The 26,777-nt window shown below is 44.9% G+C and overlaps 1 protein-coding gene across 5 annotated transcripts in view; it reads right to left on the bottom strand.

Annotated features, from left to right (window-relative positions):
- Window positions 1-5,803: 5,803 nt before the first annotated feature.
- SOBP (sine oculis binding protein homolog) overlaps window positions 5,804-26,777 on the bottom strand; it is a 119,472-nt gene continuing 98,498 nt past the window's right edge. For all 5 annotated transcript variants that reach the window (XM_074862225.1, XM_074862226.1, XM_074862227.1 and 2 more), the window contains 2 exons: window positions 22,479-24,433; window positions 5,804-7,737 (listed from right to left, as the gene is read on the bottom strand). In XM_074862225.1, coding sequence (XP_074718326.1) covers window positions 22,481-24,433 — 1,953 coding nt within the window. In that variant the 3' untranslated portion in view covers window positions 5,804-7,737; window positions 22,479-22,480. The remainder of the gene's footprint in view (window positions 7,738-22,478; window positions 24,434-26,777) is intronic.

Raw genomic sequence — 26,777 nt, 5'->3', positions numbered from 1 at the left:
ACGAAGCGCCTGAAAGATGGATGAAATCAGAAGCCAAGGAAAAGCAGCGTGTGTGCCAAGGAACAAAAAAAACCATGTAATGATTTCTTTTAATGACTCTCCTGCAAAATGGAGAGCAAGCTTCCAGGGCATGTCATATTCTCATAAAAGCAGCTTGCCTGGGTGATGAGAAATACCCTGTAAGTGGTCAGACCAAGACCCAATTTTTCATCCTTTCTGCACGTAGCTCTCCATTGATTATGTTAAGTGCTACCCACTGGTTAAAAACACAGCAAGCTCATTGTCTCTGCCTGTGGCAGAGGGCAGCTACACACTTGCTAATTTCCTGATTTATGACACCCTATAGAAGGAATTGAGAGTGGGCACATGGCGGGACACACACACACACACACACACTATTAAAACAGAGGGAGATCAGGAAGTTTGTGATAAAGAAGAGGCAGGCTCTCGTCTGACATGTAATCTCTCTTTTGGCTTGAAGTAAACCTGCTCCTTCAAGGCTATGCCATCAACAGGGCCTGGCTCAGGTTTCACCACTAAATCTGAGTCAACAATCTCTAATCTGGACACCGGGCTCGGGATCCAGGCTCAAGTTGCAGTTGGAAGCAGACAACAGGGACACAGGGAGGTGGGGGCCAGGGGGGAGTGGGGAGAGAAGGAAAAAGACAATCTTTGTTTCTCATTTGATTGTCTGCACAAGGCTGAACTGAGGTCATGTGTCATTTTATTTTTTTTTTTTTTGTCATCTCTGAGATAAAACTTTGCACCTCTCTGGCCTTGAAATTGCCTTCCTGACACTTATATTAAGTACAGAAGATATATGTCCGAGAATGGGGGACATAAGTTTGTGGAGCAGCTCAGATTTGGAGTTCTTTTCATCTTTCTGACATGTGATACCGTGACATAAGCTGCCTGCAGTGGGGTTGCTATGCAGATATACAGTTTCTGAAAAGTTACACCAGGAAAACTAAAACCTACCGATGGATTTAGCATTTCACAAAGAAGCAGGATAAAATGTGTGGTAGTTAGACTCAAAAGCTAAAAAAGGTGAATTAAACTTTCATGAAAACAATCTCCCTAAAAAAAAAGGATCAATAAGTATAAAAGTATCTTGTTGCATTCCTAGCCTTTGGGCCTCTGGCTTAATCCCGCTACTGTATATAATAAAGGAGACCCTGTGTGTTTAATGGCAGGGACAGAAAGAAGGGGGAAATACTTGGGTACTGTTCCCCCTAATTTCACCCTCTTCCCCCCTCTTTGTTGCTGCCTCGCCATGATTTTATTTTGAAAAATAAAGACTAGAATAAAAAATATGTTGTCTGAGGCTTCCAGCCAAAAATGTGCCAGCACTTTCCCTTCCCACCCCACCCCCCCAAACTCCTTAGGCCAAAAGCCTTAACAAAAGCTGTTTTCTGTTTGGAAGATCTCCGGGTCCTTCACTCTCTTTCCTAACCCCTAACACAGGAAATGATTTTATAATTCACGTTATTAAGGAATTCGACTCATACTCCCCTCTGCTCCTTCCCACCCTGTTCCCTGGATGTCTCCCGACAATAAGCCTGTGGGCTGGCACCCGTCCTCTCTGACCCGTTTGTGTCAGCTCCCCTACCTGACCCTGCCCGTAAATCATCTCGCCGGACCTTTTTCGTGGGTGGGCAGCAGCCAGCTTTCCCCAGCATCCAGCCATGCTCCGGCCCCTGGGCGCCTTCTTAGGCTTGTGCTTAGAAAGATACCTGAGAGCTAAATAGTGGGCTGCCCCCAGGCCATGTCCCCCCCACCCTGAACACTACATTTCACATATGTGGTAATGCCTGTCACAGCAAAGACCACGCTAGCAATTGGGAGGCAATAATCCATCTCCCTTGGCAAGAACTGAAAACCACCTCTCCTGAGGTACTCCAGGAGGAGAGGGCAGGTAACGAGAAGGCCCCGCATCACAGAGCAAATGTGGGGCAGGCCTGCTGGTGCAATCCTGCCAGCCTGGCACTCTCCCCTGCTCTAAAGCCCACTGGGTGATGCTGCTGGTGCTGTGGCCCCAGGGACCTCTTTGGCAGCCTGCCCTCCGTGCCCTGCTCTGCTGGGGCCCTGGCAGCATGGAGGACTGCAGGGCTGCAACACACTGAGGTGGACCCCGAGAGCTGGCTGAGGGAAGGCTCCCTTTGCTTCAGAGATGGACTCTGTAATGGGTCAGTATTTACTGCAGCAACTCTGAAGCCATGTTGGGAGCAGAAACAGACGTCCTTGTTCCAGGAGAGAGCCTCACGTGCTAACTCGAGGGCTGTGCTCCCTCTTCCTGGCCTTGCTGATGTCGTATATGCCTCTCTTCCATGAGGAGTGAAGAGCACCCCTCCTGCCTTTCTTGGCATAGCTTGTGTCCCACTGGGCAGGCCAGGAGAGATTATATCTCACTGATCCTGGCCTGGGACACGGGGAGGGATGAGAGCCTCTCTCAACACCTTGTTTTGTGTGGGACTATGAAGGCTTGATTCCTTCATCTGAAGAAGGGTCATGAAGCTGAGTCTCCTGGCCCCTCGGCAAGACCCCTAACCATAACGTTTCTCTGGAAACAAAGGCAGCACTACTTCTTCCTCAAGCCTTTTTCTTTTACTAATAGGTCCAGCAAGGTCCTTCAAAGAAAAAGTAGGCCTGCTGAGAGGTGGGAATTGCAACACATCTATCCTCAGCTATCCTATCAGCTAATAATAACCAAGCTTTCCTTCCCAGTTTGGGCAGCATCCCACCTGCAGCGTGGGCTGCCCGGATGCCAACGAGTCCCACGTAGGAGGTGCAGGTGAGGCTGCACCTTCTCCTGTGACAGCCAGGTGCTCGGGCATTTGATGTAGGGAGACACAACTTTTAGATGCTTGCATCATTTGTAAGGAAAGTTCCTGGTCAGTGTACCTGGCTGCCTCTCTGTGTCATATATGTCCTTGGAAAACTATTTCAGTAGAGCAGCAGGTGAAGTGGCTGGGACACACACCCGCTCCAGTAGAGAGGTGATGCTTTAGACACCAGGAAACATCTTCAAGAAAAGAGACTATCTAGTGGCCTAAGTTATTTTTTTTTTTGCCTCATGGCTAGGTTAGTTCCTCAAAGAGTCACAGAAGTTCAAGTCCCAACACGTCTTGACTGAACAATTGACAGGCTGACCAGCATCCCTGCGTCAGAGACCCCATCTCCCTTGGAGGTGCTGCAGCACCCTGTAGCCAGCATCCATTGCACCTCTAAGGGGCCATGCTCCCACCGTTGCTGGAAGAAAACAGCCAAGAGCTGCTCTTCAGCTGTATTTTTTCACGGCTCTCTGTGTTTTGCTGGTGCTTTGTGGAAAATATCCTAGGGTTGCTCAAGGTAGCATTGCATTTCTATGCCCAGTACCACATAAATGACAAGTAGAATGTGTGCAAGCCTATGTAAAGCTGTTCTACCCATTTCAAGACATTTGAGCAGTTATGTTGAACACAAACCAGGTTCAACTCAATTCCCAACTCTCTCTTTCTCTCCCTTTGCTGCACGCATGTGTGTGGATACTGTTCAAGTACCACCTTCCCTAACTCACAGATCCCAAACATCAAGTCAGGTTTGGGTGGAAGTGGAAGGCAAAGCAACTTGGGAGGCCATTTCTTTTCTGAGTTATACCTCTGTAAATCCACAGCACTTTCAGGGGAATGAACCTGTATCAGCACTGGCAAATTTGTTCTTAGTTTGAGCACAGAATGTTTATCATAGTTGTTATTAAATGATGCCTTTACATATTCCAGGCCTATTTTTAAAACAAAGGCAATGAAGTTAGGGCATCCAGTTCTATATATGGACACTCCAAATGGCACTGAAATGCCTCATGCATGTGTTTGGCTGAGTGTTGATTTGGGTGTCCAAATATGGACCTTAGAATGGGATATCTCACTTGGATAAGCATTCTTGCAAATTTGGCGCGCAGCGCTTATTTGAACAAAGCAAATTTATTTCTATCATTTAACATGGAAAAAGCACGAAATGTTTTCATTTTGAGGGACCTTCTTATTCACGGAATTGGGCCACTCAAATACTGACAAGTGTAGTAGTTCTGAAAAAAAGAAAGCCCTCAAAATCATCTAAGACAACACAGGAGGAAATTAATGCAGAATGTCTGTAGCACGCAGACCCCCTCTTATTGCAAGAGCAAAATTCTCATTGACATCAAGAATTCAGTGCCAGCAGAAGGACCCATGCAGCTTGACCACAGCAAACTCCCCCTCTGCCCCAGCGATGTGAAGGGATGCATGCAGGGCCAGCTGCTTAGAGACCCGAGGCAAAGCTGCCTCTCTCTGCTTATGAAGACAGTCTCTGCATCTCAGAACTGTATGTGTGCAAGAGCTGGAGTGATTGCTGTTGCACGCAGGAACCTTCCCCTGTATCTCCCAGTGCATCAGGATTTTCTTTGTCTCCTTGATGGTGAGTTCTCCAGGAAAGAGATTGGTTTGACTATTAGGTCTTAGTGTATAATAAATAATGTCAGCAGCAAGGAAGCACCGTTCTACAAGCCTTTGCTGGGTTCCCGTTAATTGCAAAGGACATTCTTCCATCCTTTGTGTAATTCCATTCATTTTGTTGGCATCGTACAAGGGATGGATTTGGCCTCAAAAATAAAGCAGGTTTCTTTTGCATAATGTATTGTACCATTTGGTCTACATTTTGCTGAAGGTTTATGTGTACTTGGATATTTCTCCCCAGATATGCAGCTGGAGATATTTTAAAAATAGCAAACAATGAACTGATTCAACTGTCCAAAGCAGTTGTTCAGATTCTGAATTTCGGGCTAAGTTTTTAAGAAAGTGTAAGGTAGGCAAATTTTCAGGAAAGCTAAGGTAAGTTTGTGATCATTGGAAATGTGCAAAGCCAGCTCCAGCCTAGATTGCTTTCTCTACCTCTGCTGTCCTGATGATTTTTGACAAGCTGATTCCATTTCTGGAAAAAGCAGCTCACGAGAGAGAAAGATTTCTCTAAAGAGTCTGTTGTTTTTCAGAAGAGTGAAAATGTGTGCTAACAATTCTGGACCACTGACAAAAGCAAAATCAATACACACGGCCTTCATTTTACAGCCAAGTTCAGATGAATAAATAGAGATGCAGCAAGCTGTTTACTAGGGAGACAAGCTTTGCTCTACGTGCCCTTCCAAGCAGGCGTGCTTATGCTGTTGTTGTTTGCCTTACATGGCTGGCTAATGAAATCAGTCAAATAGTTACAGAGCTCACCGGACATTTCAAACCCCTCCATCAGCAGTGCTGGCCAAGAGTTGGGAAGCAAACTCTATTGTGCGAGATAGCTCAGGGCCTGCAAATCTGTTCCTGTTGCAGAGTTTTGGGGGCATTTGGGAGGATTTTGGTGCTTTGAAGAACCTAGGTTTGATTTCAGGGGGAGTTCACGCATAGAAGAACCCCATCCTTACAAAAGGCAGGCAGAACATGCTCCATACACAGCCCCAAATGCAGCACGAGCAAACTGCACTTGCACAGATCCCCATGAAATGAATGAAGCTGCAGAGAGTCCATCCATGCAGGGCTCTTCTCTAAGATCAGGACCTAACTCTGCACTGTGCTAACTGCAGGGTTTTTTCCCCCCACACCTTAAACACTGCAGAAACTGAGAAGTGGTAACAGAGGCATGAAAATGGAAGGGATATAGATACAGCCTTCAAAAACACTTATACATATTTTTCCAAGACTTCAGACTGAGTTTTGTTTGGTCTGTGACCAGGCAGGTAGAGGAATGAATAACCACATGCACAAAAAGGAAAAAATAATAATAAAACAACAGCACATTTAAGTGCATTTTTTTTTCTTGGAGATTTATTTTGTTTTAATAAATCTGACACCAGTCAGGGAGAGAGAAAAGCGTTGCAAGCCCAAAAGGAAAGCAGAGCACGCTGAGGGTGCTTCAGATTCTTGCTCTCTTGAAGATGTTTCATCAGTATTTCTTTGAGCTCTCTCCCCAGACTCAGGAGTTGTTGGATTTCCCCCCCTTTTTTGTTTTTTTGTTGGGTTTTTTTTGTTTTTTTTTTAAAAAGCGAGCTTACTCGCCCGGTGTGTTTTCCAAGCTTTCACAGCTCTAATAAATAAGGAGCACCTGTAAAACAGTAGCTTGACTTAAGTGAATCTGTACAAAGGAAAATATAGAAATACAGTATATACATAGTGCTCATAGTGCACCATCACTACAAGGCTCTGGTTCAACTGACTCTGCTACCCTGCTCCCAACACCGCTGACACAGTCAGACACACTGCTCCTGCAAACTGCTCCTCACTTCCCCGCAGCAGCCTTATAGAAAAGGTGTACTCTGAACACTGGAGAGTGAACAATTGCTTTATTCGAGTTAGTAAACAGTTACACTGAATCACAAGGTGATCTGAAATTTTTTTTAAGGTTTTTTTTGTTTGTTTTTTTTTTAGTTTTTGTGGGGTTTTTGTGGGTTTTTTGTTTTTTTTTATTTTCTTTTTTTTTTTTTTTTGTATTTGTCAGAATGGGATACTCCACGACTCTCTTACCAATTCAGTGCCAGTATAACATGCTCTAGTGTACTTTTGGACTCTTGGCTACAACTGTACAAGTGCACACAAGTAAATTCTACCCTGTTATCCTCCACCCACTGATTGAGGATCGAATTGCACATTTCTCTTAACCATGACAGGAGAAAGCAAACAGTGAAACAGAATCATGGGGGATCTTTCTCACTTTACCCTTGTTTTCATTGGTTTGTCCATACCATTCTAATTATCATGAAAGGGCTATGCATATGGAGAGATTGTCTCACTGCCTTCCTGGATCACTGAAAACCATCAGGGTTGAAATTTCATCCAAGTCTTTCGTGACGCCCAGCAAATATTCCCCTCAGATTATTTTACACCTTGAGGGAATTTTGGTCTTTAGTTCAACACTCTTGCTCTGTTCCCAAATGGGGCGCTATTTAGGGGAATTTAAAGAGAAAGCTGAGAAGAATAAACATTTACTGAGTTCTCTTGGCATTCAGTCTCTGAAAAACCACAGTATAAACTATTCATGCTGCTTCTTACATCTGTCAAATCAAAAATTAAAAGCCGTAAAAGTGTAACACTGAAAATATGGCATTAGAAAGGATAAAGGTGGCCTTTGTAAAAATAACAAGGAAAGTATATTAGCCAATAAAATATTCTAACTCTTCATTTAAAAGTGCATCATGGGTAGGACAGAGATGACTCTGAAGCGTTGCTACTCCAGTATTACCCCTTTCCCCCATCAAAACTTGAATAGGTCCAAAACCATACAACGCAAATCACGATTCTTAGTGTAGCAGCAAAACCACAGCAGTTTTTCAAAGGAAAAAAAAATTTAAAAAAAAATCTGTATCATTGTCCAGTCTCAAATATCTGAACTTTGAAGTCAGAGAGGGAAAAGTACCTATGTTGGTCCGTGTGGTTTTTGAAACCAGGGTGAAAAATCCCCCCCAGCAAGAAACCAAGAGGAAAAAGCGTTCCTTGGAGGAGAAGAGGGGTGGTTGCAGGAATGCTGAGCACACTGTGTGGGTCCATGATGTGCTGTCTTCTGGGTCAAAGGCACCCGTGGGACCGAGGCTTCCTCGGAGGGGCTTCGTGACAGGAAGCTGCTTTCTTTGCTGGACTTTCAGCCAGAGGGGGTGGTGAGCGGACCAGCTGGTGTCATTCGGTGGAGTGACGTGGTTTGCTCTGCTCCCTTTCTCCATGCAAGGTACCCTGTCGGCGAGCGTTCCTGCAAAGCAGACAAGCAGAGGTGGTCAGGGCGAGCAGCAGGAGGCTCACTGCAGGCGGGCTGGGCACCGCCTGAGCTCACATAGCATGAAGCCTTGTGCCGGGTGGGCAGCCGGGCTGAGACACAAGCCCACCACTTTGGTCTCGGCTGCCCCTCCTGCCACAAGGGCCATTGGTACACACAACCTCCGAGGTTGCTGGAGAGGAAGATGGAGGAATTCCTGCGATAAAAAGCTGGAAACCGATATAATAATAGTTCATTCTTTGGGTTTCATAGAGCGCCTTTCATCCTACAAGAGCACGGGTGAATAATGATACTTTGCAATTATACAGTACCCTTCACCCTTTGATCTCAGTGTGCTTTACAGAGCTGGGATGTACTGCTCTCTGCATGGCACAGGTGGGAAAGTGGAGTCAGAGAAGGAGAAGCATTTGGTCCAGGATCCCCCAGCACCTGGGATGAGGATAGGACGGGGAGTACTGCATGTGCCAGGGCTCCCCAGGGACACCTCACCGCACGGCCTGGCGTGCGGCTCCACAGGGCTGATCAGTCTCACGGAGAAACTGGGATGGTACTCTGAGAGAGCTCCACTCTCATGTAAATACACATCTGTCACTAAAGAGCTAACTCTGTAGGTACTATCCATGCCATGCATGCAAACTGAAGATGACCCTCTTGGTCCTTCCCCAAATCTGTAGTCATACAAAGGAGAGATGTGTGCTTAACAGAGCAAACTGAGCTGCAATGTTGAATGAATGCATTTCCATGGACCACGTGAGAGATGAGAACAAAACCCCCCAGAACCTGCTAGAGCAGATCACAGAATTAGGCAAACTTTCCAGTTGTTCCCTTTTTCTGTCCTGGTCCTCATTTCCAGGTCCATTTTTCTTCTGTTATCTGACCAGACATTCTGACTGCTTTTGTTTTCTTTCTTTTCTCATCTTTTAGGACACAAAAGGGATGCATCTCACAGGATGTATTCAGACAACCCCCTTCTAAAGCCCACCGGTGCTTTGACTGGGTGAACAATATTGGAGCAAACACAGCTGTATTGATTTGAGGCCTTCAGAAAGCTGCACAATAGCTCCCCTAAAATAAGGTAAGCTTTGCCAGTGGTGAAGGACAAGGTCATGAAAACTTTTGGAATCACATTTTTGAAAACACAAATCACCTTCTCATCAATCTAATGCAACTAACAACACCCCAGTGGTTATAAGCTCCAGATGCCTTAGTGTACCTAGGGGCTACTGGGTGATATACCATGGTCTCATGTGCTTCTGCTTCCCTTGTCAGTTGACCATGTAGACTGCCTAGCAGGGACTGTCCTCTCTCTCTACATAGCATGCTTCGGACTCTGCCTCCTTGGATGGGATCTGCTGTCCCCTAAAGATTCGGACTAAAACTCTGAAGTACTTATCGGCCTTAATGTTGGTGCTGGGTCACATTTTCCTTCTCAGTCTGCTTCACAATTTCCCCTTCACACTGGCTCCTCTCTGATTCCTCTCGTCACTGTGCTTGTGTCCCCCTGCCAAAGCTCCACCCTTCTCAAAGCAGAGACTGGAAGGCACATTGAATATGTTGACCAGCATAAACTCCCAGAGCATGGAGACCACTGTATCTAGGTTAAGGAGTAACATTTGGGCTTTCAGGCAATGTGCCCAGTAGGATGAGCAGATTTGCGTGTACAGAGAGCTGTGGACAAGAACTAGACTGAGAACTGGGATGTATCCACCTACTAAGTACTTCCCATAAAGTACACAACTGCTTTCTGTCACTTTTTGGCTTGAAATCTTGCTCTGAGATTAACTAAAAAGGGAAGCAGAGAAAATAAAACCTGTAATGTCTGTATGAAAGCTCACTCTGCTCTTTAGGTATTTTGCCTGCTCCTCTCTTTCCTTACCTCAACAGAAATGAATTTCCATCCCTCACTAATCAGTCTCAAATGGCATGGCATAGCACAGACTGATAAGTGATTTGGGAGGCAGGGCATAAAGAAGTTCGCTAGCTCTCAATGCTTTCTGCCTGAAGCAGAGAGCTAGTTTTATAAGTCCTGTCTATTTTCCCCTACTGCAGACAGACTCAGTGTAACAGGGTGTGCAGACTGGAGAGAAGGACCTTCCCTGTTGATTGGTTCATATGGCAGTAATTGCCTTTGATGAATGCATCTTTGTAGCGATCAAGTGACAGCATAAAAATCCATATCAGGCATAGCATGAGAAGTTTTATAAAGAAATGAGAACATGCTAGTCATCACCACTTCACAGTCAGACATTATACACCTCGTGCCAACGCTAGCTTGCATGACCAACACAATAAAGTCAGCTATTTATATCACCCCCCAAAACCAAATTACTTTTTAGGAGAGCAACATATGCTCTTTACCCCAGCTGAACTTGCCCTAAATACACATCAAATATTGCTGATCAGATTAAAAATTGTGTCAGCTATAAAATAAGAATTTTTGTAAGCATAAAGCCATGGACTTGAGCTTATGTGAGTTGCACTGAGGTGAGCATGCTGGGTTTTGCCTGCTTTCCAAAGCTAATCAGGGCTGGACTAGTCCTGGGTTGGAAGACCACTAGAAGTCAGAGGTGGGCTGTAGTTCCAACCCCAGGAGGCAGCATGGAAAAGATGACAAGCAGGAAGGCTCATTTCTGCCCAGCTGTCAGTGCAGGGGGGACAAACTCAACTGGATGATGACCCAGCTCAAGCAGGTAACTTGGAGGTTCATCTATGTGGGCTCAAATAGCTCCCCTGAACAGTAAGTGAGCGCCACACTGATGCCCTCTGTGGCTGCTAGTCGTAACCTGAGCAATGGGAAGCTATGAAACAAGCTGCACCAATGCAAAGCTTCCTCTTTGGTTTATGCCCTGACATGTGAGCATTTAAATCCTTGCTCAGAACAACAGAGTTAGAGCTTGGCAGGACAGTTTGGCAGCTAGGGCAAAGCCTCCCCAGCAAGCTTCCCTACTTTTCTGCAGCTAGCCAGCTCTTTCCAGGTGCAGCTGCTGACCTGCAGCCCTTTGTCCTGCGCAGCCCTTGGGACTGTTGTGGTGGGAAGCTTGGCCCTGCTTGGTAGAGCCAATTGCTAGAAGTGCTCCTCGCTCCACTCCCCCTCCATGCTTCCATGCTGAGAAGCTGGGTGGCTCAGCTGTGGGGAGATTTCCTTCTCCTGCTTCCCCATACCCAAGCACTGATCCCTAGGTGCCTGCTCCCAGCGCTGCCCCATAAGCCGAGTGTTGCCATGCTGGCAGCATGCTCCTGCTGGCAGTGATAGCTGCCAGAAATAGCTGCTTGTACCCCATGCCCTCCCCAGTCATGTCCTACCTCCTCAGAGGGGCCATGTCATTGACATGGCTTTGGGCATATGCGTACATGCAGACACACACAGTTTTTTCCATGGTTGCTTCCTCCTCATTCTGTGCTTCACTGAACATTTCTGTCTCCAGATTCACATCTTATTGTTCAGAAAAAAATTAGAGACTGGGTGGAGAAGGCTGAGGCAACTGTTGATGTGGGCTGGCATGGCAGAGTTTCCATCATTTAGCACAGCACTTAATTCACCCAGACAATGAATGCTGATGTGCTAAAAAAGGCCTAGTTCATCTGGGACATGCATGGCCCTAGAGTAAAGGCACTGCAATTATTTTCTCAGGGAAACTGCTCTGAAGATAAACCACAAGAGTGCAACTAAAGTCAGCATGGGAGCAAGCTCAGCCCTGGAAACACTCTGGAATCATCTGTTACTTGTAATAGTTCTGTAATTTATTTTATTTTTTTTTCAGCAATTCCTAAAGCAGTTCAAGCTTCTTCATTAAAACCTTCCCCTTTGAATATTTGATGATTTATCCTTCCATGAGCTAATTGAAGGGATGCCACATTGCAAGAGTCAGGGGAAGCCTTTAGCACAAATGGGATAACAAGCAGGGTCCTCAAGCACCAACCCTTGATTTTGAAGGTGGTGTTTTCCTTCTGCTCTGGTCTTGTGACCTATGGATCCTTCTCAGCTTTGGGTCAGATATGCAACTCAGGCTCTCCCGCCTACTGAAACATGAGCTGTAATCTGAGTAGACATTGTGACTTCAAGGGAAGATCTTGGGATTTTCCCTCCTTTTATGCCTAGGCAGAAGAAGTGGTAGGGACAGCTTAGTCATCCCCAGCTCTGTGACTGAATTGTTGAAGGGATGCACCAGAGGCCATGCTTGCAATTGTATCCAGTCACCTTGTAGTCAGGAAGGGAGAAACACGAACTGGAAAGCAGAAGGTCTGTTGTGTGCTGACTCCTGCTTCCCTGCATCTTTGGGGAAATTTCATAGAATCATAAAATACCAGGTTGGAAGGGCCCTCAAGGATCATCCGGTTCAACCTTTCTTGGCAAAAGCGCAGTCTAGACAAGATGGCCCAGCACCCTGTCCAGCTGAATCTTAGAAGTGTCCAATGTTGGGGAGTCCACCACTTCCCTGGGGAGATTATTCCAGTGGCTGATTGTTCTCATTGTGAAAAATTTTCCTCTTGTGTCCAATTGGAATCTCCCCAGGAGTAACTTGTACCCATTGCCCCTTATGACTTCTTGTATAAAGGGAGTCTCTATCTTCTTTGTGGCCACCCTTTAAACTTTCACCAGTTTACATCTATGTTCAGGCCCTTGCTGGTACATTTAGTACTGTCTCTCACTAAACTCATTCAATGTATGTTAAATTGAACCCTGAAACTATCTAGTGAAGTTAGGCACAGGGATGTATGTCACCATGGCCTTGTTATGTAGCAAGGAAATGGTGGAAATACAGTTCCAGGCTCTCCTTCGTGCTCCTGCATGGCCCAAGGGAAAATCATCTCTTAAAAAGAGTGAGCAAATGAATCATCACTCTGGAAGAGACCTTGAGAGTCACCAAGAAGATGAGAGGTCTGTGCTTATGGATTTATCAGGCAGCCAGTTCACTGAAGAGAAACAAGACAGAAATGAAGTCCTCTCTACCTCTTTCAAAAGCAGTGACAATTGTTCAAAACCCAGCTATCTAACAGCAGAGTCTGCTCTTGACTGCTTTGGTCCAGCCCCAGGCTCCATGGTAGGGATACAGCATAAGGCAAGGGAAAAGGAGTCTCCTCCCTCTGTTATACATTTCCATAAAGACAGTGCTTCCCCCAAAAACCAGTCTTGGCCTGGGTAAGCATGCAGCTCTTCTTCATAGCCAGTGGAAATAGGATTCCCTAAATTCAGCAGAGAGCAGCCACATACTTGGGGAGAATGGCCTAGGCTGCTGTAAATTCTCCCCTGTACCACAAAGCAGCAACACAACTTCACCATGCAACTTGCTCTGCACAGACCCAGGGGACATGGCAGCACCTCCTCTCCCCTTCAGGTTTGGATTCTCCCAGGCAAAACAGCTGCCATCAGGAACTCATGCTGCAGCATTTTAAATTTCCATCTCCTCATGTTCCCATCACTGTCAAGCTTTTTGTGAAAGCAGCTCCCTGCTGAATTCACTGCGTTCTCCTTTCCTCTCATTGCGGTACAGGTAGAGAAGAGCGGGGGTTCACAAACTTTAACCTGGAGGGACCAGGGTCCTCATTCTCCTTCCCACACCCAGGGGTGCTCCAGAACAGGCACTGCATTCAGTGCTCTGAAACACATCTGGGAAGAGCCTCTCTATCCATCAACTTTGGAGGAAGGCAGAAGATACCAATCTTGGTAGGCTAAGATGAACATCTGGGCTCAGTCAGCCAGATTTCAGCATCAGTGCTGCTGTCAGGTTTCTCTGCCGTTGTCCTCCTTCCTTCCCCACCTATACCACTTTCTCTTTTCAAAGTAGCAATTTCCCCAGAACATCTCTAGATATTCTTTTAATATAATTTTTCACCATTTCAAAGAAGTTTCTCATGGTTTAACCTTTTACAGAACAATTGCTCAGCAAGTTCATGAAACTCCAATTTCAATCTGAACTAAAGATAAAACCAATGTCAACCAGGCCCTCCTGCCCAGCCCCATGGCACCATCTTTCTCCAGGTTTTCAGTGACAGGGGTTCTCTGGTTTACACTTTGAGCATTTCGAGGCATGTATGCAAATCATGCAAAGAGGAAAAAGCCATCACGGTTCTGGACGTCCATCTCAGCTGTAGGCACACGCCACCTCTGGCTGTGTCCCCTATGGCAGACCACAGAGCCAGCCTGGGCCAGATCCTGCTTTACACTGGGGTAACTGGGTGTATCTCCACAACAAGGCAGCCCATTGCCCTCCAGTTAGTGCAGCACCAGTGTATTTGGCAGACCTGTAAATAGTTTGCTGTGCCCTACTGATGCTTCATGTGCAGATGTGGCAGAAGATATGATTTTCCTTTTAAAAATCCAACCAAATTTTCAACTAATTCTCCCATTCTGCACTGGGATAAAGCTGAAACTTTGAAGGATCTTTTTGCAAAAAAATAACAAACAAAAAAAACTCAACATAAAAACTAAAACAGAAGGAAAACCAAATCCAGACAGTTTCTACTCTCCTTTCCTGAGAACAGGCAACCACTGTGATGTGATAACCCTTCTTTAAGCTTCCGATTTTGTCTGAATCAGAATAGAAACTTCAACTTGAATTTCAGCAGCCTTCTGTGGGCCCAAACCACTAGGCTTTTGGCTATTCTGAGGTGCTTCTCAATTTTCTTATCCAAGCTGATGTCTCCAGTAAAAGCAGCTAAATAGCCAGAAAAAGGCAGATTAACTGTGGGTAGCAGTGTGAAGGAGGGCGAGAATGGGGGTCTTGCTGAGCAATAGCCCATACCTCCCTGTGGGAGTCCTCCTCCTCACCTGGGTTAAGCCTGTGCCTGGCTTTTTCATCTGAAACGCTATTGTGGGCCACAAAATATCAACCAACCAACCAAAACCCCCAATAGCAACAATGATATTTTTTTGCAGAAGCAGCATTGAATTAGTGAAAAGTTTCAGCATCGTGTATCATGAAACAATCAACATTTCCCATGAATGACCCCTCCATCCACCACCATCTAGGGCTGCATGCCTGGTGCTGTCCCCATGAGGTTTCTCTCTGGTTTTCACAGCCCCCATCCTAGTTCATTTCAGCCTGAGCAAGAGCGGGTGCAGACTCATCCAAAGGCAAGGGGACATGCTCAAGTAGCCAAAATGTCAAATAGATTATACTGTGGGGGAAGGAGGAGGAAAAACCCATGCAGAACACATAAGGAACAAGCAGGTGAGACCTGGATAGACCTCAGTGCAGTGCCAGGCACCTTAGGGCACCTCCCTTATCCCCAGCACTGCTGGACACTGAGCAACCTGTGTTGGACCCAACTGTTGCTTTAGGTTTTCTCTATTTCCCACCTCCCCCGCCACCTCACAAAAACAGGAACAGTATTTTTACCACCAAGATAACTGGTTCAGCAATAACTGGTTAACCGCTTCAAATAAAACTGAATTGTCATTTAATTGATCTTTCAAATTTAGGGTCAGAATTCAAGTTCTCGCTGACTTCATTGTGTATCTTTTCTTTTCTACTCCTGTTCAAGCATCTGTCAATTGGAGAATTCCTGTGGGAAAGGGTTTTTTTTTCCCCTCCTTTTGGATAAGCAACTTAGAAGTGGCAGTACAAGTGGTCCATGAAAGCTTATAAATATTTGGAGTGTAAGCAGGCAACACAAAGTTTTACATTTAACCACGTGCGCTCCAAATAAATAGTTGAAAATTGCTCTAACCATAGGTTTCAATATCAATTGGCTGACGATGGGATGCAGCTCTTTCTAGAGAGGTTGGGAACTCGATAGTTATTTCACTCTGCACTACCCAATCCCTAAACCTCCTATTTTTAATTTTTTTTTTTTTTTTTAAACGTGTGCTTCCATAGAAGATGATTACATTACACAGCCTGAAAGTCCGAAACTGGGACTGGAAGATGAAGTGCAGCAGAGAGTGGGGCATCCTCTTGACAAACGCAGTTCAGCCTCTTTGCCTTTAGATAATTTGTTATTGTAGGTTGGCTTGAATTTAAGACAATAATGTTTCAGAAACACTTGGAAAAGCAAGCCAGCTGCAGAGAGGATATCGTTACAAATTGAGACACATGTTGTACAGGAATACCATTCTTTTCAAATACCAAAATCGTGTCTGGGGAAGTAAAGCCATGCAAATGAATCAGAGGCAAGACCTCCGTCTGTAACATGTTGAGGGCTCTGAACTTGCATTAGAGGCACCAAGTGCTGAGTGCACATAGTACTGCACAGGATCAAGCCCAGATATTTAATTAGCTCTAATTTGCATGGTAGAAGCAAATGTTGAATAGTTGAGGGTTCTGCAAAATGTCAGAGGTTACTTTGATTCATGGCTCTCATGAGATGATCGCACATGCTTCCAAACACAACCTCTGGTCCCGGGAGTGAAATGCAACTCATTATCAAAATAGTGTAAATAAGGTAATGATTAGTAGGCCTCAGCTGTGAGGCCTTGACTGATGGAGGCACCCAGGAATGTGCTTAACTTGCCTGTTTTGCTCTATGGGACCTAAAAATAGGCAAGGAGAGTCTCAGCAGGTAACCTGGAAACAAAAAGTGCTTCAGAAATCTTGCTTGTCACAGTCTGATTTCCTCTTGATTTCTTGCTTAAACAGTTTACTTCTGCTTTGCCTGAATCATCCACTGCTTTTTTTAGCAAGAATTTAATTTTATCTTAAAATCTATTGCTCACTGCTTGATTATGTCCAACTGTTTTTGCAAACACAGTCCTTAAAAGTGTTATGTGCCTTTCTGACCCACTGTCAGATACTGCATGTAATGCTGAGAAATAGTTTACAAGCTCCTCACAGTTGTTCAGAGCTCCCTGCTCCGCACCGAAGTTGGCCATGGTTGTTTCAGGGTCAAGCTTCACAAAGGCTATTAGGTGCTTAGCTCCTTATCGGATTTCAGTGGCAATCAGACACATACTGTCCAGGATCTCGGCCTCTGAATGTAAAGGCAATCGTTGCCTCAGATGAGGTTTTTACAAGCATATCTGTCTGTTTTACTATGGTCTTTCTTGTTAGGGTCTCTGTATTTAATCATGAGTTGTGCTTTTTTTTCCTCATGAACTTTTCCTGAGCCACTGACTTTGGTAGCTTGACAGCATAAGAACAGACTGATGGAGAGCTATAGTCTCCTCCTATGCCCTTTTTACATTAAACACTTTTGAATGCAGCTGACTCTACTCTGCACCAACTTAAATGAGAGCAGCATTAGGCCTTATATGTATGAAAGTGACAAACAATCATGAGTAACTCACTGTTTCAATATGAATGTGGTTTGTACCAGTTTAGGCAATGGCACGGATTAAGATGCTTATTTCAGTTCAAGTAATTTTCATTTCACAAGACAATTAAAACTAATAAGGGCAAGTAGGCACCAAAATTATCTCTGAATTCAGTGGTCCCAGATCCTGGGAGCTGTCAGGTAGGCTACAGCCTCCAGAAACTGCAAACTTTGCAGATTACTGTGGGTCTTTCAGTCGTGCAATGTTATTTTTTGCTGCCTGAAGTTCTGGCCGCGTGTTTTGCTCACCAGCAGCCCTAGATGCTGACTACCTTTGCAAATCAGTCTAGGTATAGTTATTTTCTAAACTGGGTTCAAGAATCAGATTTCATATTTGAACCATATGCCCTAGGAGGTTTTATGGAAAAACAGGAGGAACCCATCAGAAATCAGCACTTGTTCCTTTGATTTCAAAGAGTGTGCAGTGATCTACAGCAGCATACCACGAGCCTGTTATTTACTGCCACTGAGATGGAAGTTAGCGCTCCCACACCCCGGCAGCAAGATGTGGGAGCTGAAAGCTACCCTGGAAGTATGTCATTTTATACTTCACCATTTTGAGAACAATTTTTTATTTTTTATTTTTTTTTCCCTGGGAAATCCTTTTTCAGATTTAATATATCTGAGAAGAAGCTGCACAGGCAATTTTGAAAAGTAAGATCACTCTGCTAGAGCCAGGCAGCTCTCAAGGGCAAAACTTCAGTTCCAAGCAAATGTGTTTAAGGCTTTGTGGTGCTAACATTGTCTCTTCTCTCCCTTCGGATAAACAGAAGATTTCTGTAGAGTCATGAGAAGGCAGGTGAAGGAAAACTTCTGAACCAGAAGAGTAGGTGTTAAGTGTACGAGCCCAATTACTCTGCTGATTTAAATTAGTTTAGCACCAGTGGAACTACATCCAGTTAAAATTAGCTAAGGCTCTGGCCTATAGTACTGTGTCAACGAAGATGATTAGCATAAAAATGTGCTTAAATATATAAAATCTGTTTTCAAGTATAACTTCAAATTCTATCCTGATCAGAGCAAGGGCAGGGTAGGATGCTGGTAGATATATGCTACAGTGACAGGGGACTGATAAAAACTCTTAAAGAAGAAAGGGAGGTTAATAGCTACGCCCCTTGCCTCAGGAATCCTGACCAGAGCAGGAAATCTTGTTCTGGACCATTATGGGCAGGGGAGCTCACAGTGGGATATATATTACTTCTGATCTGAACTGGTGCGTTCTGCATGTTGTATATTTTTATGACTACAATGTATGGACTAGACAGCTGGGGGTCTGGTCCTATAACCCAACAGATGCTGACCCCAGGACATATGGGTTGGCTCTATAGGTGGCCATACTCCTACTATTTCCATTATTTCTGGGAGAAATTCTGCTGACATAAGCAGAAAAAAATCCCTGCTGACCCCACCATAGGATTAGTCAACACACACACACATACACACACAAACAGAAGCTAGTTGTGAGTTCAGCATGTGCCACTTAATTTTCTAATTTAGTTTACCATAGCTATCATGTTAAATCCAAGCAGACCTTAGTGCTTCCTAATTTATTTGCTTTAGGAAACCTTGACACCAAAACTGGAGGGTTAAAACTGATCCCACCTGGACATAAAGCATGTAGGCAGGCAACACTAACACTGCTAATTTTAGAAACTCATGTTGCTCAGACTTGAAAAAAAGAACACTCAACAGAATATTCTTCCTAGCTTCATTCCTTTATCATAGTAGGACTTTGGCACCGAGACATCTTTTGCTGGTTCTTCGAACTGCATCAAGCTAGAACAGCTTCACAGTCCACATCCTGATGGAGAGACTAAACTTTAACATCAAGGATTATGTTGCTGATTAGTGCTTCCAATAATCAAGTAATTGGTACATTAAATAATCCAGAGTTTGGCAACTTGCCTGAAGAGGTCACGCTTGCATTGATTCGTTTTTAGAGTCCATGTTGCTATTACATGAATTCAATCTGTCTGTCCAGAACTCTAGCGTAAAAATATTTGGCTAGTTTCCTTCTTTTCATACAATTTGATGGGAAATAAAATCCAGGAAAAGTTGTACGTTAGGGCAATATGTTCAGATTTTCCTATTAGGGTAGGTGGGGAGGTGGGGAGCAAGAAAGAAAAAGACAATTCTCTGGACTTTTTCTTCTCCCAGGTTAGCATGGCCAGTGCAAACAATACAAACCTCCAAAGGCCCAAGTCAACACAGTTATTAGTACAGCTCCTACCCTCTTTGTATTTTAGTAGAATTTCTATAAGGCTGGGAGTCTCTCATGAGGGATCCTCCCTGCAACCAGACTGGCGAAGGAGCAGGGTTTTGCCTCCATCCTTCCTCAGGCCTGGGCAGGAAGACCTCATGGGAATGGCGGAGGCAGGGCTGTGGAGTAAGGGGCTGTACTGATGCTCTGCTCCCCCTGCTCGTCCCCTCTGTACAGACACGGGCCAACTCTGAGCCCTGTGTAGCCTTCACAGACAAACTGCTGGGAGGCTAGAAATCTAAGCAGCCCTCCTGCTCCCCTGGACTGGCTATTACCAGCACTAGTGAAAGAAGGGCTCTGCATGAAACCAGAGGGTCCTCACCTCAAATCAATCATCGGAGCTACACGAATCACTTGAGCATGCCTTGAGAGGCTCAAAACCCACCCGCATTTCACTGAGGTACCCACTGGAATGAGATGGTTATCACGCTGTTTACTTCTGCAGAGTATTTTGGGTATCCTCTTTCCCTTGAAGCACACAAGGAGCCTGGTCTCATACCTCGTCTGCATAGAAGCTACTTCTTTTCTTTTTGTAGAGAAAGGAGGGAATGAACACAGACTGACTAACTATCACCATGCCATGCTATGCACAAACCCCAGAGACATGGCAGACACTTAGGCTGGGTTTGTTAACTTTCAGTGTCTATGGGGATATCTATGTCTGTGCCAGTCACCCTAAGTTTCCTTCACAGCAGGGAGAAGTAGGCACTCCTAGGCACAATTTGTCTGAGCTGTCTTAGCTGTTGACTTCAGGATGAGCTCAGCTGTCTCTTTGAAGCGCCTGCTTCTCTAGGTTGACTTTAAAGAGAGTTCAGACAATTAGCTCAGCTGTGTCTTCATTCCAGATGTCTATACTGGGTCAGATTAATCTTGCCTGGCAACCTGAAAACTTTTCTGTAAGATAACCCTTACACTGAGACAAAGGAATATATAAAACTCTTGGTGAATGGGAAAATGGTTATTCCTGAGGATAACCACAGTGGCAGTTATTGACATTTAGAGAATACAAAAAGCTGAGGACAATAACTGAGTGATAATGCATCCTTCTTGTCTTTTCAATGCAGCTTGTTCAGTTTGCCCACTTTCTCTGTCAAATATTATCTGTGAAGTGATGTTATGTATAATTGTGTCAACAGGCAAAAATACACAAGTCAGTGAAGCCAGAACTCTCTCTTGAGTTTTAAGGCTTTGGCTCTGGATGATGCTAAACTCCTCTTGTGATCGGGACCTTGGAGAGGTGGCATTACTGCAGCCTGGATGGTCTGGGCAAGTATAAATAGATGCTAAGAACCAGCCTGTATTTGACTATGGTATCAGCACACAAATGTGTGAGTCTCTTAGCACTGGCTTGAAACAAACCATAGCTATGGGGAACCTGAGCAAGGTGGGAAAGGATGGGTTCACCATGGCTCTCCTAGAATTAAATAAAAGGGATACAGTCAAATAGTGACCTTCGCACAAGATCAAATCACGGCCCCTAGATAAAAGCATGTGTACATTTATGAAGAGACAATCTTTCAAGCTCCAAAGGTGGCACACTGGGGTTTGCAATAAAGATCTTGCTGCTGAGAGGGACGTATAGTCCAGCCATACCTCAGGGGTGGGTAGGGGGATCCCCAATACCAGGGCCTAGGAGCATGTAAAGATTTTAAATATTCATTTGACTTCTGAGTTATTGTATATATTGATTATTAGTCCAACAAAATTATAGTTGTCCTCTGTTCTTACAAATGTATCTTTTAAATGTGTCAGCACATGCCAAAAGCAAAGAATAATGGTTCTGTTCCACCAAAGAAAGTAAATAAATACTGTTTGTGATCAAGAGAAGTAATGTTTCCGGCACTGCAGCCAGCACAGGGAATGTGGCATTAACAAATGAAAAGGGAGCCCTGACAATACTTTGGTATCTTTGATGGTGCAATTAGCCTGCACTGATGGAGCGGGGAGATGTTGCAATGGCCCAGATTCCACAGCCTGCGCTGTTATCTCTGGTTGTGGGTGCCAAGCCCTTCAAGGTAATATTCGTACTGCACCGCTGCAGTCACTATTTGTGCTACCAGGGACAGGGATTTACTGGAGGCTACAGAATATTCCACGGTTTGTAATGAAATCTGGCATGTCATCAAGCCACATCCGGCAAACCGTCAGTATTTTACTGCTGAACAGATTTCTTGCAACACCCACCATTTTCCCTTTTCCTGAAAGAAGTTCTCCACGCTTGTGAATCTAAACAAATGCAATTACATTTGTTTCTTGCTCACAGGTTTGAAGCACCAGACGTACATTAAACTAACAGTTTTACAAAGGCGCTGTTTTATCAGAGGGATTTAGTAGGCTGGGAATAGGGAATGTAGGGCAGGGGGTTTCTGCCACTGGAGCACTGTCCTTGGACAAGCCATGGTTGTTGGTGGACTTACCCATATCTCTGCCTTGCTTTGTAGTCCTACCAGGAACCACACACACATAACAACCACAGGGCTGGGGGAAACCTCAACTGCTTTTCTAAGGTGAGAGACTTGCAACAAAGGCAGATAACTCCGGTAAGAGAGTAAAGTCCCATGGCACAGGTCTTGCTGAGATAAGCTACAGTGGGCAGGTCCCAAACAGCAGGCAGTCCCTAAGCACTGATACCCAAGGAAGGAAAGTTCAGGGAGAGGGGGGTTTGCTCTGCAGAGAACAGCCCAGCTGAAAGCCAGGGTGCAGTCTGGAGGCAGACCAAAGTAAGATGGTTGGAGATGACCATTTGGTAAGTCAATTGGATCTGAGCTAGCAGGAAGCAGCTGGGTCGTCCTGCTCTATGCTATGCTGTAGGGCAATTTCAATCATCATCATGAAGGCTTGAGTTGCTGCGTAACTCAGCTGGAATAAGTAAGCAGATTAATGGCCCAGACCTAAACCATATCCTAGGCAGAAAACTACTGACTTTGACATACACAGCACAATAACTTCACAGCCAGCACCATCACGAAATGTTCTGTGAGCAAAAGTGTAATGAGGCTGCTGATGGATGGAGTAGTGACAGGTACAGATGCAATACAACACAAAGAACAATAGTGAAACATAAATAACAATAGTTTTCTAAAAAATACCAATAAATCAGAATCTGTATCTTTTTGTTTCACAAAGGCCACATCCACACGAGTTTGACCTCATACCTGAAAATACTCATTCTATTCACACAGAAGGCAGTAGTGATTACACAAACCTTTACTTATTCTGATTTCGAATTCGGAGACACCTCCTTTTCAATGGTGGCTCCAGATCCTCTGGCCCTGTGCTGAGTATTGGCGTTGAGATAATGCACGGTGCGATAGCAGTCTTTTCTGCTGGTTTTGGCACAGGCTGGATCACGCAACCTGTCTTGGGCAGCATCCGCAAAGCATATGCATGGTCCTCGTCTGCTGGATTGTTAAGGTTCGGGTCCTGTTTGTCTCCCCCAGTAAGGGGCTCTTCCCCAGTCTTCTTGCCAACATCTCCCTCGAGGTGGCAGTTTGATGCGCAGTTGTTCTCCTTAACGGACTCCAGCTCGCTCACCGCCAGCTCCTCTGCAGGCTGGGGCTTTTTTGGCTCCTGGGGCGGCTCCGGGTTTTTGGAACCCTCCGTGCTCTTCGTGCCATTCACAATGACATTGCACACTGCTGCACTGGCTTCCAGTCCCGGTGTGCCGGAGGCCAAGGAGACAGGACAACAGTGAGCTCCATCACTGCACGGTAACGTTTTTGAGTCAACTGGGCTGCAGTTGTCCCTGCAGTCGCTGCAGTTCCTTTTGTCCGAGTTACCAAAAGCCAAATTTACAACACTGTTAGGTTCACGTTCAACTTTCACTTGGGCGTGTAAAGCCCTGTGGATAACATTGTGCAGCCTAGACCGGTGGCCTACTGTTAGGTCTATCACACCGTCCTGTGGACCCTGTAGTACACTGGGGAAACCAAATTTACTGTTCACTGGACTACTAGGTCTGACAGTCAAGTCAACGACTTCATTTTTACTGTGCTCCTGAAGCACTTGAGCTTGATTTAGGGACTGGCCTGAGCAGCTCGGTGATGAGTCAGAGGATTTAGACGATCCTTGCTTTGACTCTCGAGGGGATGAAGAGCTATTGGTTGGCTTTGCCCCAGGCGTCTCGCTGGAGGTACTCGGAATGAAGCTTTCGCCGTTGCTGGAGAAGCCATTGGGGGGTTTGGAGTCATTGATGTGGGGGATGGGGATGGGAATGGGGATGGGGACGGGCAAAGGGACAATGACCGGATATGGCACTAGTAGAGTCGGGGGTGGCACCAGCGGGGCAAGGGATGGCAAGCCAAAGTTCATCATCTGTGGCATAGGCATAGGACCATTTGGCATCATGCTGACAGGGGGAAAGGGAAGACTGGGCAAAGGAGCTCCGGGAGGGGGAGGTGGCAACAAGCCGGGAGGATTCCCAGGCATGGTAGGTGTTGTGGGGGGATGGATATGAGGGGAAAGCATCGGCCTGTGCATGGGGCTAGAGGTGGGACCCATATTTCTGGGACCACCTGGTGGGGGACCGATTCCAGGAATCATTGGATTTGACAGAGGGCTGTTAGGATTTGAGGCATGGTGAGGCGGCCCACGAATAAATGGTGGACGGATTTGCTGCATAATTTGCTGTTCCATGAATATGGGCAGAGGAACTGGCCCACGGTTTGTCATCACCATGGGAGGACTGCGAGGTGGGACACCAATTGGAGGCACAATACTAGCAGGTGGCTGGACAGAAACTGGCGGAATATTTGGATTCTCACTGATGGGAATAGGTTTGGGAACTGGCGTGGGGATTTTAGTGACAGAGCAGTTGGCAGTGTCAGACGGAGAGGCAGTGGTAGATGCTGATGGTCCAGGACCTTGAATTTGGCCAGCTGCAGACACTGGGGATGGGGCTTTTCTCCGAGCATCTGCTAGCGGTATATTCCAAGAATCTGGAGTCAGCAGCTGCACCCCAGTGCCTTCTGCTTTATTTTCGACTGGAGGATGTAATGTACTGCACAGTCCAGCTGGAAGATTGGCCTGTGTCTCTTTGTAGAAAATGTCCATTTTGTACTGATTGAGACATTTTGCACTGCAGAACTGAAGCCTTCTTTCCCCGTCCCCAAAATCCAGATACTCTTTTGTGTGTCTTATGTGCTTACACCAGTCACATACCTACAACACAGTAATAAAATCAAATCAGGTAAGAAAAGCAATCTTCTCTTCATAGTGTTATTTTAAAAGTCATTTTTCACTTGCTTTCTAAATACATTATTTTTCTAGCAAAAAAAAAAAAAAGTTACGTTTGTGAAAACTATGGTTTTTTTTCTCCAAAATATTGGTGAATCGAATGTCACTCCCTTTTTTGGCTCCCATGACCTCAATTCTACCTTATACAGTACATTATATGTCTTAAAGCACAGAGAAGAATCCTCAGCTGGCATAAGCTGTTATAACAGACATATGTAAGTATACAAAATCTCTATGAGTATGGCTGTGGTTACTCCTCAGTGGTAATCTAAGCACACCTGTACCATCTGAGATGCCATACTACACAAGGAGTATAACTGGAAAAGGACTCAGAAAGTTGCTGGAAATGAATGCAAACCATTTCTACTAAACTGCAGCACACTGTAACATTTAGTATTCTATTTAGGGTATCAAATAGTAAGTTGGAAAGGGTGTGGTATTTTAAAATGGCATCACAAAGCAAAAAGCATCATTCATCCTTTGCCCTTCGTTCCAAAGAGAAACTTGGAAATAGTCAGGACATTTGTGTAAGGTTCAAATAGTCCCAATTTGTGATGTTTCGGCAAGCTGGAATTATTTTCTGAGCTGTTTGCCCACTCTCGTGTACGAGTCACTTTGAGTAAAACTTCTTGGCAAGCAAGGGCCTATTTAGCAACTTTTCAAATACTATGGCAAAAAGTTTGCATTGCAGGCTCATTTTTGGTTTGTTTCTCTGCTTTCCATTTAATCCTTTTCTGTGTTACTACTGGTGTGGTGAAGGCATAGCCAATTTTTTTTAAAAGTAAGGCTGCAGAACTAATTAAGCTGTGAAAGGTTTTCCCAGTTGTAAACCACTAGACACCAAAGTTCAAAAAATAGTCATTCTAGGCTTCAGAATCCATTACTTCAGAGAAATTATTGTGATTTCATTAACACATTAATTTTGCAACACCAACAGCTCTCACAGATGGTGAAGACATGATCTACAATTCAAATATGACTCTTGTTTGCACAAATGCCTTTCCTTCATATGGCATTTTAAACAAGAATTAATATGAGTAATCTTGCCATAGCTATAAACAGATAAACAGATGTCAGATTTTTCAGTGCCTTACTTTTTTGACAGAATTTTACACACACAAAAAAACCCATTTTTGTCATTTACATTAGTTCTCAAAATACTCCGCTGACAGAGATTTTTGTGCTTTCTATCAGCATGTTGAGCCTATGACCATGTCAGAATACATCCTGGTATTGTTTGTTCTGCCTTTTCCAAATAGTCCGTATTAGCTTGTTTTGAAATTACTGTATCTTTTGTACAAAAAAAAAAAAAAAGAATATGATTGTGAAAAGACTGCATTAAAAGGATAATTAATTTTAATAACTATTGGCCATATAAACAATTCAAAACAACATATGTCGGGCATCTGATTACCCATCTCATTTAACTCTCAGCTTTCCTTTAATATAAACAGTGGTGACATTTTTGAGTTTTCAGTAATATATCTTTAATATATATATATATATATATGCACACGTACACACACTATATGCTATGGTTATTAGCCCATTTATCTTAACTCTGCAAACTTTTGGTTATCCAGTCAAGTTGCTATTTGATTCCCTCTCCTGCCTTCCCTCCCCATTCACACACTCCACACACACTCCCTCTCTCTACCACGAAGTTTTCATCCCAACGTTTAAATCAAACTAAATAATTACTTGAGAAGTAGCAACTATTAAGTCATGCCTGAAGTTTGGGAATGCAGGGTTCAGATTTTTAGCTTTGGCACACACACACAGGGCCACCCACGTGCGATAAAGCAGAGGGGGTGCTGGTGCTGCTCAATGCATGAGGCATTAGGAACGGGTGAATTTCCAGCACGATTCCCCATGCAAGGAAGAAAATTTCCTGGTATGTTTACAGACAAGTCCAGCCCTGCACGGAACACACACTGACGATGCAGTGCCCTAAAAAATGTGGACAAAACGGCTGTCAAATGCACAGAAGAGTCGAGATAAATGCCTCTGCTGCCATGGCACATGCATTGCCCCAGGCATTGGGCGGATGGGAAGCAGGAGTGCACTGAGCAGGGCAAAGCGGGGGCACCCCCACTTCCAAGGGCTCCTGGGTTTTACCAGGCATTGACTCTCCCTCTGCGCCCTGCAAGAAGGCTCAGCGGTCATCACAGACAGCAGCGGAGTTGGGCAACCCCTCACCGCAAGTAGCACAAACATGCAGCAGTGGGCACTGAACCATCCTGGGTATTTGGCACAGGTATGGGTTTTG

This window comes from Strix uralensis, chromosome 3 (genome assembly GCF_047716275.1).
Source record: "Strix uralensis isolate ZFMK-TIS-50842 chromosome 3, bStrUra1, whole genome shotgun sequence".
NCBI classification, from domain to species: domain Eukaryota; kingdom Metazoa; phylum Chordata; class Aves; order Strigiformes; family Strigidae; genus Strix; species Strix uralensis.
Note: the sequence above shows the minus strand (reverse complement) of the source record. Positions and strands in the feature narration are given on the sequence as shown.